At 51.4% G+C, this 20,486-nt stretch overlaps 1 protein-coding gene across 2 annotated transcripts in view; it reads right to left on the bottom strand.

Moving 5' to 3' along the window:
• The window catches only part of PITPNM3 (PITPNM family member 3), a 105,575-nt gene that overhangs the window by 37,990 nt on the left and 47,099 nt on the right, over positions 1-20,486 (bottom strand). For both annotated transcript variants that reach the window (XM_017538862.2, XM_037742130.1), the window contains exon 4: positions 12,217-12,264. In XM_017538862.2, the coding sequence (XP_017394351.1) occupies positions 12,217-12,264 (48 nt within the window). The remainder of the gene's footprint in view (positions 1-12,216; positions 12,265-20,486) is intronic.

Genomic DNA, 20,486 nt, shown 5'->3' with positions numbered 1-20,486 from the left:
ACAGAATAAAACTTAAAAGCCACTAACCTGCCAGGTGCAGTGGCTCACGCCTGTAATCCCAGCACTTTGGGAGGCTGAGGCAGGTGGATCACGAGGTCAAGAGATCGAGACCATTCTAGCCAACATGTGAAACCCCATCTCTGCTAAAAATACAAAAATTAGCCAGGCATGGTGGCACGTGCCTGTAGTCCCAACTACTCAGGAGGCTGAGGCAGGAGAATCATTTGAACCTGGGAGGCAGAGGTTGCAGTAAGCCAAGATCATGCCACTGCACTCCAGCCTGCACGACAGAGCAAGACTCCGTCTCAAAAGAAAAAAGAAAAAAAAAGCCACTGACCCTGTTCACCAGCCAAACTGCAGGCCACCTCCTCCGCAGGTTCCCAGCCCCTAGTTTTGCAGAAAATGAAAAACAACAATCTAAATGATGGTGGGGAGGTGGGGGAAGAAACTTGGGGTCTCATATTAGAAGGAAACACACCAAAATGTTTACAGTGATTTTCTCTAGATGCTGGGACAACGGACAATTTTTTTTTTACTTTCTACTTTCCTGTATTTTCTAATTTTTCTCTAAGGAGTCCCTATTTCTTTTAGTTTAAAACTATTTATGAATGTTTATTGGACAGATAATACAAGCATGTATCATGTTTATGCAAGAATGTTTTAAAACCAGCCGCAACCTCCTGTTTTAGTCAATACAAACACTAAAAAGAAAAAGGTGTGAAATGCTGTCCTGCCCTCTGGGAGCTGATAGGCTGATGAGGAAATACAAAAGGACAAAAAATGCTTGCAGAAGGAAAGAATAAATGTGGAACATGATGAGTGAATTAAGATTCTGTGTTTGGGTTAAAAATGAACTCAAGGTTGGGTGCAGAGGCTCACACCTGTAATCTCAACACTCTGGGAGGCGAAGGCAGGTGAATCACCTGAGGTCAGGAGTTCAAGACCAGCCTGGCCAACATGGTGAAGCCCCGTCTCTACTAAAAATACAAAAATTATCCAGGGGTGGTGGTGCGTGCCTGTAATCCCAGCTACTTGAGAGGCCAAGGCAGAAGGATCACTTGAACCTGCGAGGTGGAGGTTGCAGTGAGCGGAAATCAAGCTATTGCACTCCAGCCTGGGCAACAAGAGTGAAACTCCATCTCAAAAAAAATAAAGTAAGCTTTCCAGGGAATTTAAAAAACAAAACAAAACTCAATACCACTTGCCGATTCCTACCCTATTGGTTATTGCCCAAACTTGTGTCAGGGCTGAAAACAGCAAGACGAGTCAGATACAGCGCCTGCCTTCAAAGATCTCACAGACACCTAGGATCACATGACCAAGAGTAGATCATGTGACCAAGGTCAGGTCACGTGATAAAGACCTAGGTCATGTGCCCAAGATCAGTCACATGACCAAAGGCTACAAACAGCCCGAGTCAGGGTAATGGGACTGCTACAGTTACTTCTCAACCTCTGAGGCTGCATAAAGCAGAGATCTCCATTCAAAATGAGAAGGGGGCATCCCTGCCCTGTCCCTGCAGCTTAGCCCCCCTCGAGGGTATGTCTGATGCCCAATAACAGGGTAGAAAGGGCTCAGGAGGTCGAGAGACCCAGCCTGGAGAAGAGCAGCTCCAAGGGATACAGTGGCTGCCTGCAAATCTATGCTGAGCCTTGTGTGAGCCAAGGGAGCAGAGGGCAGAGCCAGGACGAGTAGGAGTTGAGGTGGTTTCTGGAGAGTCATTCCAAGTTTTAGCACAACTTAGGAAATGTTTACAGCAGTTCAAGAGTGATCTGTGCTGACCTGGAGACAGGGTGTTCTCCTTCACTGAAGTTAGACAAGCAAGTTATATAAGTAGCCATTTAGCAGAGTGCTAGGGAGGGAAGTTTCATGGGGGGTGGGGAGCTGGAGGCTGAGGTCCCTCCGTGACTCCTTAACCCTTTAGGGTTAGAATGTAATCATGTCTGCCTGGATTCATCCAACTAACGAGGCCAAAGGAATGTGTCCAAACCTTTAATAGGCCAGTGAGCCTTTCACAGAGACACTACCCCAGACCAGGGCCTGGCCCTTGCAAGGGCCTATGCCCCAAACCCTGCCCCTTGAGAACATGTTGTTAGACACCCTAAGGGAACACAGGGTTAGTTCAGAGGAACAGTTCTCATGGGGGATCCCGGTTCAGATCAGAGGTGCCATCTTGAATCGGGCCCAGTGAAATTTCCAGATACACAACCATGAGAAAACTCTGCCGCCACGACACAATGATGCTAAAGGGACATGACACTGCAAACCCTGGTATCCCCTACAGACTCTTCTGCAACAAACACAGCCCTCCTAAGATTGGTCCTGAGTTTCTAGTCCCCATCCAGTGTCTCAGGCAATCTTCACATTCATCCTATGAGGTCAGGAGTGCTCTCCCCATTTTAAAGATGAGAAAACCAAGGATTAGAATGGTGAAGCTATCTCTCCCAGGATATAAGTGGAGGACTTGAACCCAAGTCACCAGGCCAGGGCTCTTCATAGTCCCGAAGGAAGGGAGTAATGAAGGGATGGTCTCTTTGTTCTCACTAACGCCTTCACGCCACAGCTCTGCCTCTTAAGGGTGACTCTTGGCAGGGAGAAAACAGTGGGGAGAGGCTACTATGAGGAGCAGGAACTGCTTAGACTCTTAGGTCCTACCCCCTAAGGACCCTGCTGTCTACCCTGGCCCTGCCTGAAAGTCAGCACATACACAAAGGGATGCAACAGCACACTCCGGCCCACGCACTCCTGCACAGGAATCCCTGCCAAGCATGTGCAGCTTCCAGCACAGGGACTGGGAGTGTCTCTTACACGTCTGAAAAATGTGCTCAACCTTAGAACCCTAACCTAGAGGAAGGGTCATTGAAATTATCTTAAGACAACTACATTTTTCCCCCACCTATTAGATTGGCAGTTATGACACCCTGTGGGCCAGGGTATGGGAAAACACTCTCTTCATTCATTACTGGTGAGAGTAAAAATCAGCACAGCCTCTGTCAAGGGCCATTTGGCAATGTCATTCAAAACACAAAATGCCTTTGACCCAGCAATTCCAAGCCCATGTGCAAAAGGACTTATGTATAATGCTAACCATTGCCATACTGTTTACAATAGCAAAAGACAGGACACGCCTATATGTCCACCAGTATGGGAAAGATCAAATAAATTGTACCACAGTGAAATCGCACATACCCATTGCAAAAAACAACTCACCTCTAAGTGTACCAAGCTAATAAGACAATCATGATATAACATCAGCATCTGAGAAAAGCAAGGTGCGCAATGAAAGGAACTGTGTGCTCCCATCTGTGTGAGGGTATAGGTATAAAAATATACATAGGCCAGACGCAGTGGCTCACGTCTGTAATCCCAGAACTTTGAGGGGGCCAAGGCAGGTGGATCACGAGGTCAGGAGCTCGAGACCAGCCTGGCCAACATGGGGAAACCCCGTCTCTACTAAAAATACAAAAAATTAGCCGGGCACCTATAATCCCAGCTACTTGGGAGGCTGAGGCAGGAGAATTGCTTGAATCCAGGAGGTGGAGGCTGCATATCACGCCACTGCACTCCAGCCTGGGCAACAGAGCGAGAATCCATCTCAAAAAAAAAATATATATATATATGTGTGTGTATATATATATATATATATGTGCATATTTGTATGGATATGCTCATGTATGCAGAGATTATCTCTGAAATGGAATCTAAGCAACTAGTTATAATCTTTGCTTCTAGGGAGAACTGTGTGAGGTGGAAGACAGGAGAGGAAGGCATTTTATACCATGTACATGTGCTACCTACTCCAAAGACAGATTAAAAATAAGAATTTTTTTAAAGTGCATGTAGCAGGGTGGTTTTTTTTAAGATACCAATTTATATTTTCTCCCAGCTCTGGCTCCTTTGTCTCTGGGAAGGTTTGTGGCAGAGCTTCCTGGCTTTTGTTTCCAAAAGCTCTTTTGTTCCCAAGAGGAAAAGATTTGAGGAGACAGAGAATGCTTCAGGGTGAAAAGAGATCCTCACACCCTGGCCCCAAGTGGAGGAGACAGTCCTCTGCAGGGGACCCTTTGCAACTCCAGGAAGATGGAGAACAACGTAAGAAGACCTGGCCATCCCAAGTGCCAGAGAGCCTGAACCCTAGGCCAGGAGCTGCAAGCCCAGGACCAAACGGCCGACCAGGCTGGGTTCCAGGGTCCGCATGCTTTCTGGGGTGGAGGGAGTACTCCTTGCACACGTATGCATGCATTGCAGACACCCTTCCCCCCCCACCCCAGAGTGTGGGGAAGACCTGGAGTTTTGGGGTGATGGAAGGAGAAGGAGGAAATTGAAGCCCCTGGACGCACAGAGGAGGAGTCCTTCACCGGCACAGCTGCATGGGAATGCACAGTCAGACTCAAAGTGGCCGACACAAAAACAAACAAAAGGACGATGCTTCCAGGTGGAAGTAAGTAGACTGGGCGGCAAGGTTTCCCTTTGCCCCTCCAGAGCCACAGTGCCCCATCTCTGCCCGACTCAGCCCCGAAGCCACCTTGCTACTGGTTGGGTGTAGCCAATGGAAAACACCAGGAGAACTAGGGTGGGGAGCACCCTCCATGCCAGGCCATTGTAAGGTGGTCTCTGCTGGAGGCTGCAGCTCATGCAGGGGCCTCTCTGGGCTCTTCTCCTTCAGGGGTGGGGGCAGCCCCAGGGTACTGCCAATACCTTCTTGGTTTCCTTAAAGCCTCACTCACCTGTGAATAAAGTCCCTCTGCTAAGCCCTCCTCCCACCAGTGGTTTGTGTGAGCCTTCCTGTTTCCTGCTAGAACCCTGACGGAATCACAGACTGGATCCTGAGTGCTCTATGCAAATCCCATCACCTCCTCCCACGCCACCCCTCTCCAGGCCTCCATCCTGACCAAGCCCCCATCTTCTGCTCCGCTCTCCCACACTCACCCCTCCCTCCCTGAACCCGTTTTCAAATATCCCCTTTCCCTCTCACTGCAGAGTCCCTGAACGTGTTGCTCCCTGGACCTGGTGCTTCTCTACACTTCCCTGTGCCTAGATATTTCCCACAGGAACTTCAGTGTTCCTTCTGGCCAGGGGCCTTCCTCTCTTACTGTCCCCTCTGCAAAAGCCCCATGGTCTTCTCATTCCTGGGGTTAACCCACATGCTTTTCATTTTATGACTATTTGACTATTATCTTCCCCTCCTCCATTTCCCAGAGGACAAGATCCTTAAGGACTGGAACTGAGTTTGTTTTCACTCTATTTTATCCCCAGAGATGATCACAATGCTGGCATATAAAGATGCTCATTGAATATTTTTTAAACAAATGGGCGAGTGAACTAATAATTTGTTCCCATTTTGCACGCCTATAAGTGTCAGAAGCTGCACATGTCCAAGCAAAGCACAGATGCTTCGTAGATAGACTTGAATATACGCACAGAGACGCACGCACACTCATCCTCATGAAAGTGAATGCACCACTGCATTGGCATAGAGGCTGATGCACACACACACAAGTGCAAGGGCACACACACACACACACAGACACACACACACACACAGAGTGAGAAGGAAACATGCCAAGCAGAGACACACGCATGCAAGAAAAGTGCTCCCAAGGCGGACGTCTGCCACCCTGTGCTCATTAAAGCTGGCTAAATATAGCCCATCTGCAGCTGTGCTCAGCAAGCTGCCCACACAGGCCAGGAAAAGATACCAGTTACTAGGCAGAGTGGAGAGGCCAGCCGTGGGCAAGGGGCTTCATGCATCCTGTCTGTCAGGGGGTCTTCTTGGGGAGGCCAGGGGCTGACGGTATGTGGGAAGGGAAGCTCTTTGGTGGCTGGTCAGGGCATTCAGCGTGGTTCCTCTGGTCACTGACCCTAGGCAGTGGGGTGTGAGGTCAAACCACGTGCCCACGATGGGGAGAGGTGAACTGAGCCATCTGCATCTCTCTGTGTCTGCGCCGAGGCCCCAAGCTCAGTCCAGAACCAGTGGTTGGAGTTAGGGCCCAGCTGGGGATAAACTGGGGCTCAGTTGGTGGCTAGCGGAGAGGCTTAGTAGAGGATGAAGATAAAGGGTCAGACTGGGACTAGAGCTGAGATTCTGTGGACCATTGCCAGGTCTTTTTCTAGGGATGAGAGGAAGTTCAGAGCCCCGTGGAGCACCTGCTCTAATGTGTGGACGTGGCTGTGGGAAGACCCTCCCCACACCTGGGACAGCTGCCTGCTGCCCCCACCCCTGCAGGTGATGCCAGGCACTGGCCCTGGCAAAGTCATGAGATGACCAGCCTGGGTTTGGGTCATATGTGTCAGGTGGCTGTTGTCATCCACACAGGCCGGGTCCAACTTCGAGGTCCACAATAGACAGATCTTCCTGCTGTAGAATCTGCCCTCCAACCCATCCTTCAGGGTGTGGGGCAGAGGGAACCTCCTCTCAACTCGCACTTCCTACCCTGCACCTGGTAGAGCTGTTGAGACTGGAAGGGAGAGGCATGGACAGGGTGAGGCAGCCGCAGATCTCCTGGGAGAGTCCACGCCTCCTCCCACCAGACATTTCTGGATGGGGGTGTGGGCAGAGGAAGGTGAGTTACTGTCCCTTTGAGACAACAGCTCTACCCTCTGCCTCTTCTATGGTGGTGGCAGATTGAAGCAGGAGAGGTGGGCTGGGCTTGCTGGATTCAGCACATGCGATCCCCACATCCCTGAATGCAGCCGCAAGGGCCGATGCCAACAGTGCGGGGTCCAGAGGGACGCTGGTCCTTCCCACCATTTGCCGCAGAGGAGCTGCCTGTCTCCTCCACAGGAATGGATGGGATGCTCGGGCTTCCCAATTAGCCAATAAGAAAACTGTGCTTAGAGAGTCCATGCTCCTGCCAGAGTCAGTGTGGAAGGGAAGAGGGTAAAGTGGGCAGGTAAGGTCATATGGAGGCAAGGTTCATGCTTCGTTGGAGAGGAGCCAAGGGAGGGGAGGTAGGGGCTGTGAGGATCAGGCTTTCCTCCTCCAAAGGTCTCTCTGACACTCTGAAAGGAGGACCAGAGTAGGTGAAATGCGAGGCAGGGAGGCCAGTGCAGAGGAGGATGCAATGGTCCAGGAGGGAAAAGACGGGGCCTGAACTAGAGAAGGGACGGGGACAGAGAGGAGTGGGTGGGTCTCAGGGCACTGCTGAGGTTGAATGGCACTAGGAGAGGCTGATTTAACAGTGGATGGTGATGGAGACAGAGAAGTCTAGAAGGTTTCTGGCTTGGATTCATGGAGGACGGTGCCATTCACACTGGAGGGAACACAGGAGTGAGGCTCAAGTGAAGCACGTAAGCTCCCTGAGGCCCTACAGCCAGCACCACGGCAGGTTTGCTGGAAGCGCTCTGGAAATGGCCACTGTGCTAACAGAGCAGCATGAACAGGGCAGAAACAGAGGTACAGACAGAGGAGGCCAGGGGGCAGATACGTGGCACAGAAGACCCCGAAAATGTCAGACCCAGGAGGGACTCCATGTACAGACCAATGCGCCTCAGGCAGCAGCTGAGACTGCACAGCAACTCGGCAGGAGGGAGCCCGGATCTCCTCCCCCAAGTCCAAGGCCCTCTCTCTCCTCTGCCCCCCTTGTGAGCTCCACACACAGTGGCTCCCTTGGCTTCCCCTAGTTTGGTTTCAAATATCAGGCTCGTGCCAGTGACAGCAGGCTACAAGCCTGTCCAAGCACACAATGAAAGCTGGGGCAGCCATGAAGGAGAAAGTGTCCAGGACACCCCTCCTGGCATAGCCGCTGCAGACAAGGCCTTGCCACCACATATGTGCACGTGCCCTGAGAGACCCATGGAGGCCTCCCTCCCCATGCTCCCAACCCAAGAGGTCCAGTGGTCTCTGGCCAGGTCATGTCCTCCTCTCTGGGGACTCCAACGCTTGAGAAACCACTGCTGTGACAATGGCAACTGAGGCAGCCACAGGACAAACAGAGCACTGGAAAGACTGAGAGCTCCATTGATAAGATTCATCGTCACATGTGCACCAGGTGTTCCAGCTCCCAAGGCACATCGTCCGATAACAGGTGAGAACCATCAGATACTTTCTATCCACCCTGCTTGGATCATAGGATCTCACGTATATCATCTCTGGTGCCCTCAGAAACTCTAAGAAGCAGACAGTATGGTCGTCTTTCCACAACTGAGTAAACTGAGGTTCACAGACATCAAGTAACTTGCCCAAAATGTCACAGCTACGAAACAAGAGAAGCTGAGTCAGACCAAGGCCTTACTGCCCCACAATCGCAGACACCATCACACCAGTCCCAGGATTTTCTGACTCCTGGTTCCAGGGCAGTTTTTACCACCTCACAAACTTGTTTTTAGTGAGTTTTCAAAAAACCAGTGGAACAATTAAATAAGATAATTTGCATGCAGGTATACTTTATGTGGAAAAGCACCATTATAAATGCAAGGCATGGCTATTATTCTTTTCTTAATTCAGGTCACAGACTTTTCTTCTGCCAATATTGCACTAAAAATAAACAAACACATTACCATCGATCATCACCGTTGTTTCTTAAAAGGAAAAGCATTTTAATGCCAAAAACAGGCAGGACATAATTGTAGAATTATGTGAAAAGGAGTCCTCTCTATTGAATACATTCAACATATGGAAAAACTCATTACAGTGTTATTATTTTCCTCACTGCTGAAAATGTTGGGTTCACTGGGGCATCCCCAACCTAGACGACCTCCAAGGTACCATTTCAGCTCCAAAATTCATCTGCATATATGATGCCATTCTTTGCTAAATAAAAACATTCTTTTTTGTTTTTTTGAGACCGAGTCGTGTTCTGTTACCCAGGCTGGAGTGCAGTGGCGGGATCTTGGCTCACTGCAACCTCTGTTTACCGGGTTCAAGCAATTCTCCTGCCTCGGCCTCCCGAATAGTTGGGATTGCAGGTGTATACCATCATACCCAGCTAATTTTTGTATTTTTAGTAGAGATGGGGTTTCACCATGTTGGCCAGGCTGGTCTCAAACTCCTGACCTCAGGTGATCCACCTACCTCTGACTCCCAAAGTGCTGGGATTACAGGCATGAGCTACTGCTCCTGGCCTGATAAGAATATTGCTTTTTGTTTTGAGACAGAGTCTCACTCTGTAGCCCAGGCTGGAGTGGAGTGGTGTGATATCGGCTCACTGCAACCTCCACTTTCTGGGTTCAAGCGATTCTCCTGCCTCGGCCTCCCAAATAACTGAGACTACAGGCACGTGACACCACGCCAGGCTAATTTTTTGTAATTTTATTAAAGACGGGGTTTCGCCTTGTTAGCCAGGATGGTCTCGATCTCCTGACCTTGTGATCCACCTGCCTTGGCCTCCCAAAGTGCTGGGATTATAGGTGCGAGCCACCGCGGCCAATCCAATAGGAACATTCTTAAGGAACAGAATTTGATGACAACTTTTAGCAATAGAATTCTAACTAAAATCTGTAACTGGAAAAAAAAAAAAAAAAAGACTTTGCCTCTATTTAAACACAACTTTTTTTCAGCCAGGTCCAGAGGTCACTAAACATCTCATCAATTCAACTGTGTCTGTGGAAAACGGAGCTGTGATTTGGCATCCTGGAGATAAGCCCCGCGTCGGGTAGCCGTTCTTGCTTCAGGGCTGCCTCTGTGGTTTCCTTTGGCTAAATGCCCAGAAGGGGAGATGATGGGTTCTTCTCCTCTCCTGCATTCGTGGGGAATGTGGTGACACCCCTGTATTAATCGTGCTTGTTATTTTATAATGTTTTGACATCTCGGGAGCCTCACTGGCCAGGAAGAGACAGCCCCTCCCAGGGCTGGCTAATTCCTAGAGGTAATAACCACTCCCTTTGAGGGTACCTTTCACAGGCAGACGAGCCCATCCCAAACCCATATCCCTAACCACCTTCTCTGTCTAACTCTCACCCACCAAGGCAATATTTCCCTGGCCCAAAATCACCCCAAGGCCAGCTACCAGACAACAAGACACCAGCCCTAGAGCCCAGAGACCTCGACACTCAAATCAGCCAGCCCTACATGGTTCTCCTTTTCTGTCCTGGCTTTCCTGCAGAAAACCCAACAAGGGCTCTGGGCCTTGCAGCTTTGGGGGACCCAGTCCACTCTACCCACCAGGTCCCCATGCTCAGGCCTGTGGCTGCTCTCCAACCTCTTTCCTCACTTAGTTGCTGTTCTGAGGTAAAGACGTCTATGACACTAGCCTTCCTATGACTTGGAATCCAGCCTTGAGTTGGATTCCTGGCTCTTCAGTCTCCTGACCAATCCCAGTGCTTTCCCTGTGGCCCTGGGTGGTGTGGGCCCCATCTCTTGAAACCTGTGCTGAAAATCTTTTTTTTTTTTTTTTTGAGACTGAGTCTCACTCTGTTGCCCAGGCTGGAGTGCAATGGCGCAATGTCAGCTCACCACAACCTCCGCCTTCCAGGTTCTAGCAATTCTCCTGTCTCAGTCTCCTGAGTAGCTAGGACTACAGGCGCATGCTATTATGCCCGGCTAACTTTTGCATTTTAGTAGAGACAAGGTTTCACCATGTGGACCAGGCTGGTCTCGAACTCTTGAGCTCAGGCAATCCACCTGCCTCAGCCTCCCAAAGTACAGGGATTACAGGCGTGAGCCACTGTACCCAGACAAATCTTTTGATGACATGAGCCTCTCCACATGCTCAGTCACCTCTATATATTAAAGACCCACAGGTACATTTTAACACGGTCCCCTTGTGCTGAGCTCAGTTCCTTATACCTACAAGCCTCAGGAAAGAGAACTGCCCTCTCTCTGCCCTGCCCTGTCCATGGCCTGATGCCCCTGTGGCCTGGGCCTTGGGGTACCCTTGACAAAGACATTCACACCTACCGGCCCCTGAAGGGCTTTGTCTATGAAATTTCCATTGAATGTTAGAAGCAGAATAAGATTCTCCAGGTAGAGTACAGTCGCTCACACCTGTAATCCCAGCACTATGGGAGGCCAAGGTGGATCACCTGAGGTCAGGAGTTCCAGACTAACTCAGCCAACATGGCAAAACCACGTCTCTACTAAAAACACAAACATTAGCCGGGCGTGGAAGTGGGAGCCTGTAATCACAGCTACTCAGGCGGCTGAAGCAGGAGAATCACTTGAACCTGGGAGACAGAGGTTGTAGTGAGCTGAGATGGTGCCATTGAACTCCAGCCTGGGTGACAGAGCAAGAGAAGAAAAGAAAGAAAGATTCTCCCACAGGGGATGCCTGTTCACCCACTCAAGGCTAGATTACAGGCCATAGGAAGGCTGGTGTCACAGGTGCCTCCACTCAGGTACTAGCAATTGAGGGATGAAACTGAGGGATGAAAGAGCTTGCAGGGCAACCACAGGCCTGAGCCTGGGGAGGTGGTGGGCAGAATGGACTGACCACCCCCCTGCAAAGCTGCAACCACAGATAAAGGGAGCAGGAGAGAGAAGTCAGGAAAGTTCTGAGCACAACCCTGCCCCAAAGATATATGGGCTCCTCTCCTGACCCAGCCACATGTGAAAGGCAATACCACCAACAGCAAAGACATCTGGCCCAGACATTGGCCACTGAGTCCTCCCAGAAAGGCGTCCTGAGGTCACTATATCAGCAAATGGACACATCTTGACCAAGTCTTTCCTGGGTCCAATACGGTGCTCATCTCTCTGAGACAACGCAAGGGGAAGGAAATCTGGAGATGCCTGTATAACACAGAGGACAAGGACTCCGCCACAGGGCCACAGGCTTTGTAGAGAGGCAGCCTCTTCATGGAGCAATACTGAGGATTGTCACCCCTGGCACATCCCTGAATGAGGTATCTCTGAACATGGTGTCATGGTGACTGACACCATGAGACCATCAGTGGTTCCTGGAAGCTGTATTGCCCATAGGGGATGGACACAGGAGTGGTGTTCCCCATTCCTGTCCTCATCTCTCTGTCCCCACGCCATGATCTCATCTGCTCGGCTGAGCTCACGCTCCCAGCCCACCAGCCTCCACCCCTCACTCTGGCCCTGTGGAATCCCCAGAGAGGAGGACGTGAGCTGGCCTGAGCTGCCAGTGATAGGAACTCAGGAACCCTAAGGGCTCAGTTCATGGGGTAGAGAGTGGCCCAAACTTAGGCTGAATGACCCCGTGCTCTCTGGTCCTGCCTGTAGAAAGATGACAGGGATCCTGCCACCGTTCCAGGCTCCAACAAGCTTGGACCCACCCAAGGGGAAGAAATGACCCTATGGGGTCAGGCTTGACTCACGCTGCTTCTCCTGGAGGATGCTGGATGTGCATGGTGCGGTCCCTTCTCCTGCAGAAAAAGAAAAGAATTGTGAGCAGATCCCTGTCACTGTTGCCAGGCACTGGATTTCCTAGGGAGGCTGCTTGTAGTTGCCTCTGCCCCTCACTCTGGAGCTTGGGATGGGCAGAGGTATCTCCCACCACATCATGCCCTGCTCTGCCCTGCCCTGACCCAGCCCTTGGCTCTGCATGCCACACCTGATGCCTGGTGAGAGCATGGCCTGGCTCTTCTGCCTCCTTGGGCCTTTCCACCTCTGTCTCCTCCCTCCTCTGTAAAGCAGCTGCTTTGCAGGAGTTGCCTACCTCTCTATACTCACTCTCTCCTCTGAGGGTCAGCATTGAACTCCAAGCCCACAGACCACTGCCAGGGCTCTGCCTCTGGTCCAGGCCTCTCTCCTTAGTTCTGGATCTGCACATCCCACTGCCCCCCGGACACCTCCTGTGGCCACTCCTAAACACTGTACACTCCCCAGGAACAAAGCTTCCGCAGAAGTTCCCTCCCAAAACGTGTCTGCATCTTCCTCTAGGACCCCAGTTCTCTGAGGAAGGGTTCCAAGGCACAAAGCAAAGTCACATCCTGGTCTCCCCTAGGGACTCGAGAACTCTTCCCCATGCAAAGCTACCTAGTTTCTTCCCCTGCAGGACCCAATGGCAACTCCAGTCTAGGAAGGTCCTCCATCTCCGCCACCCACACTCCGGGGTCTTGTGGATGACTCCTTTCCTGACCCCGTGCCTGCCTCCCATACGAAACTTCTCCAGATGTGCCCATCAGAATCTGTTACCCTGTTTCTGTGGCCCTTTGCCTGCCAAGGCCGCCTTCATGGCCCCTGTTCTCTGAATCCTGGGATCCTGGCCCCCGGGCTTTCTCAAAAACAGGCAGGGGTAAATAGGGGGAGGAGCATACAGTTGGGAGGCTGGAGGCTGACTCTGTTTCAGGCTCCCTCTGGCCTGCTGTGTGACATGAGGCACGTCACTCTCCCTCTCTAGGCTCATTCCTACAAAATAGCAAGGATCCAGTGCTCTCTAAGAACCTCAAAGTCCTGAAAGGCCTTGAGTGGCACTGCATTATGATTGGCTACCTGGATTCAAATGCCAGTTTCTTCGCTTATGAACCATGGACCCTTGGGCAAGTTTCACAACCTGTATAAGCCTCAGTCTTCTAATCTATAAAATGGGGATGGTACTGGTACCTGCCTCAGAGGATTACTGTGGATATTAAATAATTAATATTTGTAAAGCTGGCTGGGCACAGTGGCTCATGCCTGTAATCCCAGCATTTTGGGAGACAGAGGTGGGCAGATCACCTGAGGTCAGGAGTTTGAGACCAGCCTGGCCAATATGGTGAAACCCCATCTCTACTAAAATACAAAAATTAGCTGGGCATGGTGGCATACACATGTAATCCCAAAGCTACTAGGGAGGCTGAGGCAGGAGAATCACTTGAACCTGGGAGGTAGGGGTTGCAGTGAGCTGAAATCATGCCACTGCACTCCAGCCTGGGCAACAGAATGAGACTCAGGCTCAAAAAATAAAATTATATATATATATATATATATATATATATATATATATATACATATATATATATATGTAAAGCCTTCAGATCACAGCCAGGTACATAACAGGTATTCAATAAGTGAGGATTGCTCTGATTCTTGGTTGGTTTTTTGAGATGGAGTCTCCCTCTGTCACCAGACTGGAGTGCAGTGGCATAATCTCAGCTTACTGAAAACCCCACCTCCCAGGTTCAAGCAATTCCTCTGACTCAGCCTCCCGAGTAGCAGGGACTACAGGCACCCACCACCACACCTGGCTAATTTTTTGTGTTTTAGTAAACAGAGTTTCACCATGTTGGCCAGGCTGGTCTTGATCTCCTGACCTCATGATCCACCTCGGCCTCCCAAAGTGCTGGGATTACAGGCGTGGGCAACCACGCCCAGCCCTGATTCTTGTTTTATTTACTTATTTACTTCTAACAATTGATGTAAGACCTTGTCCCTTTTGTCTTCATCATGATCCCAGGTGGAGCCAGATAGAGAGAATCAATGACTAATGTTAGATGCCAGCTCACAGCACTCCCCAGGTCCAGGGCCTGTGACAAAGCCTAGGCCCAAGAAGGGGCCCAGATAGAGAACAGAGACCTGGACACCCTCATAGAGCCGTCCCTACACAGCACAATAGGGTGGACACAGGCTGTTTCCTAGGTGCAAGAGCAGCACAGGTGTGGACAGAAACACACCTTAGCTTGGCGCACGTGCACACACACACACACACACACACACACACACACACAGTCCCCACCAGCACCCAGGTTCCTCCTCCTGCCGACAAACCATGCTGTGAGTAACAGTTGGAAAGCTGAGTCAAGCATCTGCCCTTCCCAGGGCAGATGGCCCCATCCAGGTAGACAGGGAGCAAAGACCAGCATCAGGTCTGAGCACCAGCCAAGGCCTATGACACTTCGGTGCCCCCAAAGAAAGTCAGCTTCAGCCCGGCCGTGGTGGCTCACTCCGGTAGTCCCAGCCCTTCAAGAGTCCGAGGCAAGTGGATCATGAGGTCAGGAGTTTGAGACCAGCCTGGCCAACATAGTGAAACCCCATCTCTACTAAAAAAAATACAAAAAATCAGCTGGGCATGTTGGTGGGCACCTGTAATCCCAGGTACTTGGGAGGCTGAGATAGGGGAATCACTTGAACCTGGGAGCGGAGGTTGCAATGAGCCGAGATCGTACCACTGCACTCCAGCCTGGGTGGCAGTGTGAGACTCCTTCCCAAAGAAAAAGAAAGAAGGAAAGTCAGCTTCAACCACCCAGCAGAACCGGGGCCTAGCAGAGAAATTAAGACACGCATTCAAAAAAACACCTTCTATGGGTCAAGCCCTGTGCTAGGGACTGTAGCGATGAGTAGTCGGTGTGAGTGTAAAGCAAGAGCACCTCTGTGCAGAACAGCCACCGCTAACTTCAGTGAGAGGCAAGGCCAGCGGAGAGAGAGGGAAGGGGGAAATACTCATCCTGACGGAGGACCCCAAGGAAGCATGTGCCAGTGCAGAGATTTGAGTTTTGGCAGCAGAGAAAACGGCAGGCATTCCAAGCAGCCAGCAAGATCATGTGTATAGAATGTCAAGTTCAAGGCAAAGTGAGGGTGTGAGAAAGCACGGCCTTGGGAAGGAAACCCATCCACAGATGAGAAATCCAAGGCCTGAAGAGGTGAAGGGACTTGCAGACGCTTCCAAATCCAAACTTCCTGCTTTTTCTATCACACTCTACCTAAAACCAGCTGCATAATTAGGAAGGTCCCCTGCAAAGAGAAAATGGAGGGTCCCTTCTGCAAACAGAAAAAAAATGTTGCTAAAGGTACTGAAATATGACGTTTTCCTTTTTTCTGAGGATGCTCTAAGACCTGTCATGGTGTTTTCTACTTGCGACTTAACACTGTGTTTCCAGGCCAGGTACGGTGGCTCACGCCTGTAATTCCAGCACTTCGGGAGACCAAGGCGGGAGGATCACCTGAGGTCAGGAGTTAGGCATCAGCCTGGCCAACATGGCGAAACCCATCTCTACTAAAAATACAAAAAAAATTAGCCAGGCATGGTGGGACACACCTGTAATCCCAGCTACTCAGGAGGCTGAGGCAGAAGAATCACTTGAACCTGGGTGGTGGAGGTTGCAGTGAGCTGAGATCACACCACTGCACTTCAGCCCAAGCGACAGTGACACTCTGTCTCAAAAACAAACAAACAAATAATCACTGTGTTTCCTCATGCCCAGGAATACTTAAGGGATGAGTGCAGGACCCCCCAGGACCCCAGAACCCCTGCTCCTTAGCCTGGCGCGCACACACACACACACACACACACACACACACACAGGCCCCACCTGCACCCAGGTTCCCCCTCCTGCTAGCCACTGGGCTGACAAACCATGCCATGAGTGACAGTTGGAAAGTTGAGCCAAGCATCTGCCCCTCCCAGGACAGATGGCCAAATCCAGGTAGACAAGAGTATTGCAATATCCACGCTGAAATGCACTAGGTAAATGAGAGGTATTTTCCCTCTGAATCACCCTTGGAATGTTCTATGGCACTGCCAGCCTAGGGTGGAGACAGCTGCCTTGCTCCAAGACATGGTGGAATATGAGCACTGAACCTCAGCCCTACCTGTACCCAGGCTCTGGCTTGGAGGGAGGCCAGCAGGGGCAGGGAGAAGAAAGCTAGGGGGATGGGGCTGAGAAGCCAGAGGCCAGGAGAGCAGAAGGCCAAGATCCCAGGAGGCTTCAAGGCGGCAGGAGGCAGGACCATGTGAGAGCTGCCTACCAAGTCCCCTGCACATATGCACTGTCCCATCCGACTTCACTTACAAAGCACAAACTTGGCTGGGTGCAGTGGCTCACACCTGTAATCCCAGCACTTTGGGAGGCCAAGGCGGGTGGATCACCTGAGGTCAAGAGATCAAGACCATCCTGGCCAACATGGTGAAACCCCATCTCTACTAAAAATACAAAAATTAGTCCGGCATGGTGGCATGCACCTGTAATTCCAGCTACTAGGGAGGCTGAGGCAGGAGAATCACTTGAACCTTGAAGTCAGAGGTTGCAGTGAGCCAAGATCATGCCACTGCACTCCAGCCTGGTGACAGAGTGAGACTCCATCTCAAAAACAAAACAAAACAAACAAAAAAACCCCCCACAAACTTGAAGATAACACCATTCAGACTTCAAAACAGTAAACTCGATAGCTGGGACCCTCTGGAGCACTGGCCACGAGCCCTGACTGTAACACAGAGGCTTCTGGCATTTCTTGGGCATCTACTCTGTGTCAGACCCTGGAGGAGGGGAGGACTCCAGTGCAGGAGGGGCCAGGTCTGAGCCATTACTTCCAGATTCTCAGGCCAGGCCTGTAGTGCTCCTCACAGAGACAGTTTATGAGTTCTCCACACCATCCAATACTTTGATTACCAGGGAGTAAATATGACTTGGTCGGGGCAGGGTGTCCTGAGGCGGGAATGCATGGTGGGGAGGCGGGCAAGGATCAGAGCTGGGGTGGCTGGGGAGTGCAGAGGCCAGAAGAAGCTCAGGGACCCAGATGAGAAGAGGCCAGGAGGTGAGTGTCCTCGAAATGCCAGTACACAGGCTTCACATGGGTAAGCAGAAGGAAAATGTCAGAAAGGAGGTGGGGGCCAAGCTCTGGGGCTCCTCCAAACCAGCTGTGAGTGTGGCCTTAACTGCGCAAGCCTTGAAGGCTGTACCCGGGCATGCAGGTACATACTGGCTTGCCTGGTGCTTTCCTGCACATGAAATCACTGGATTCCACACCTGTGCAATAAGGCCGCTGAGGCTTAGCGGGATGAAGTCACTTCCCCAATGTTGAGATCCGGTCCGGTCCCTTGGACAGCCCCAGTAGTGGCAAGGGCTCTTTCCACAATTTCAACCTGCCCCACATTGGTGGGGGGCTTCCTAGAGCAGGGGCTTCCCAGGACGGCTCAGGCAGCCTGGGTAGTGCTTCCTGGAGGAGGAAGGCTTGGGACAGGGAAGGTTGCTACAAGTCAGGGGCTGAGGGGTGGGGAGGACGGGAGCGGAGAAGAGGACATTTGCAAGGGGTGCAGACAGGATGCGTCCAGAGGCTTGAGGACTGGCTGATGCTTGCCTTGGGCTTTGCTTCTCCTGCAACACAGCCTGAGCCAGGCATCCAAGGGTTCCCAGGGCTGGGGAGGCTACTGAGGAACAAGCCCGTTGTTTGACCAGGTAAGTGTGGGGCCCAGACAGCAGGAAGCCAGCCTTCCCTGCCCAGCCTAGGCCAGCTCCATCTTCGCTGGAAACCGCCAGCCAGAAGGAGCCGGCTTGAACCTGGCTTCCTGATTTAGCAGGCTCCCAGGACGAGGGTGATTAACCAACTGTGCAGCTGGCTCAGCTGCCGCCTAAATGAGACCCCACTTAGCCTGGAGCTTTCCAGGGCTCATGGGCCCAACAGCTTTGCCTCTGCTGGAGCTTGTTTCAAGCACCGGAGCTGCCAGGAACTCCTGCAGACAGTATGGGCTACACGGAGAGGGGTAGGGACCAGGAAAGCAGGGGTTTTGTCACCCACCCCAAGCTCTGGCCCCACGAATCCTGCCTGTCCTGAACTCACACTGCCCTGGGAGGCTGAGCCGCATCATCTCGCCTGTGGTATGGCCCCTGGGAGAGTGATTCAGACAGACAGGGCCTTGGGGAATAAAGAATTGGGAATTCTCCTCCTGATACACCAGAAAGTGTCAGGGACAACCCCTCTGCAGCAGAGACAGGAGCAGCTGAAGCCGGAACTTGCCCGGGGCCCTCCCCTTACCGGGCCTTGGGAGCCCTGGCCAGGCTCCAGGCTAGACTGGTGACTTTGCTCATCAAGCTGGGCTGAGAAGGGAAGACCTGCATGCACCCCACCTTGCTCAGGGCGCTCCCAACATGGAGCCTCCCCTGAGCTTCAGATAAAGACCCAAGCTCATTCCCTCTCACCTGGCCCATTGTAAGCGCCTACGCTCATGCCCTGGTCCCTCCTGTTCTCCTCCATGTTGGCTTCTAGAATAGTCTTTCTAGAAAGCTGCTCTTCACTCCCCAACTTAAACTATTTGGTGAATCCACAGGGGCACTCTTGAGAAGGCTCTGACTCCTCAGCCTGGCATTCAAGGCCTTCATCTCCAGCTTTTCCACCCCTGCCGCTTCTCCAAGACCACCTCACCTCCAGCCCAATGCTTCACACCCCAACCTCCGTCAGGACAAACTCCCCAAATTTCCCTGCTCCCCATACCTCCTGCCATACCTTTGCCCCTGCAGTTCCCTCTCCCCTCACTGGTCTGTCCCAACCGCAGCAAAGCCTCCTTAGCACCTCCTGTGGCAGCTCCAGCTCTGCCTCCTCTTTGAGCCCTCTCTGCCTTGCTCCCATCTTGTTAGAGCAATTAGCTCACTGAATTGTCACTGTCCCACCCCCATCTGGGAGCTGGTCAATCCTTCGTCCACTTCTGAGTCATCTGTATGTCCCCAGCAGTGACCAGCACAGGGTCTGACACAGAGTCAGTGCTCATTCCTGTGCATTGAACGCGTAAGTGAGGGAAGAGGTGCATGAATGCACAAGGAGCCCCTCGCAGCTTTGGGCTTAGACAGGGAGGAAAGGGACACACCCAAAAGAGCACAACTGTCAGCAGAGTGGTCCGTGCTACGGGCAAGGGACAGATTCAGCTGTGCTGGGCATGAGGACAGTGGTCTGGGAGAGGCTGGAGTATCAAGGGGGCTTCCCAGTGGCAGTGCATGGAATTGCGAGAGCCAGAGGTGAAGTCAGGGTAGGAGCTGGGGCAAAGGCAGGAAACTGACGAGCTCCACATGAGCTCATGGGTCTCTCTGTAAGCAGCCCCCTGGCCATTTGACTAGGACACAGGATGGGTGGAAGAGGAGGGGAGGGATGTCCAGGAAGCCTTGAATATCAGAGTCAGAGATAACCTTGAGATTACTGGATTTAGCAACAATTTGACAGCCCCTTTCTGTCCCTCATGGTAGCTGTTGCGGGGCTGTTTGATTCCTGTAGTGATAGGGAACTTAGTAACTCTGAAAATGTATCATTGTTAGAAGGAAGGCTGGAACCACATTGTGGCTGGCCTTATGTGCCAGGCTGGGGGATTTATACTTCATACTGCAGGCAACAAAGACCTTCTTGTCAATTTCATGGCAGAATGACAGGACTGGATTTCTATTTTAGAAGCATCATGGTAGGATTGGATAAAGATGGTAAACTGACTACACGATCTAGTCTTTTTCTCCTCCCCCAGATCCCTAGAAAATGACATCAAGTATTTTTATGTGAATTAATCTTCAGTAGCACCATAAAAGGAGAAGTGTCCTTAGCAGACCAGAAACTGTGTGACATCCCCAAAAGTTAAAAGTCAGAGAGACCTAAGGAGGGAGGCAGGACCAGTGACATAATTTTCAGGGCCCAGTGTAAAATGAAAATGTGGGTCCCTTTGTTCAAACTAATTAAAAATTTCAAGATGGAGACAGTAGGGTAGAATATCAAGTGTGTGATCTTCCTAACTGTGGAACCTTGTGTGACTTGCAAAGGACAATGCCCATAAAGCTAGCCCGGGAGAAAGAAAACCACAACCTCAAGCCTGCAAAGAAAGGTCTGTGGCTTGGCCAGGCACGGTGGTTCACACCTGTAATCCCAGCACTTGGGGAGGCTGAGGTGGTTGGATCATGAGGTCAGGAGTTCGAAACCACCC

This window comes from Cebus imitator, unplaced genomic scaffold (assembly GCF_001604975.1).
Source record: "Cebus imitator isolate Cc_AM_T3 unplaced genomic scaffold, Cebus_imitator-1.0 Scaffold115, whole genome shotgun sequence".
Classification (NCBI taxonomy): domain Eukaryota; kingdom Metazoa; phylum Chordata; class Mammalia; order Primates; family Cebidae; genus Cebus; species Cebus imitator.
The sequence above is the reverse complement of the archived record's forward strand: the minus strand, read 5'-3'. Positions and strand labels throughout refer to the sequence as shown.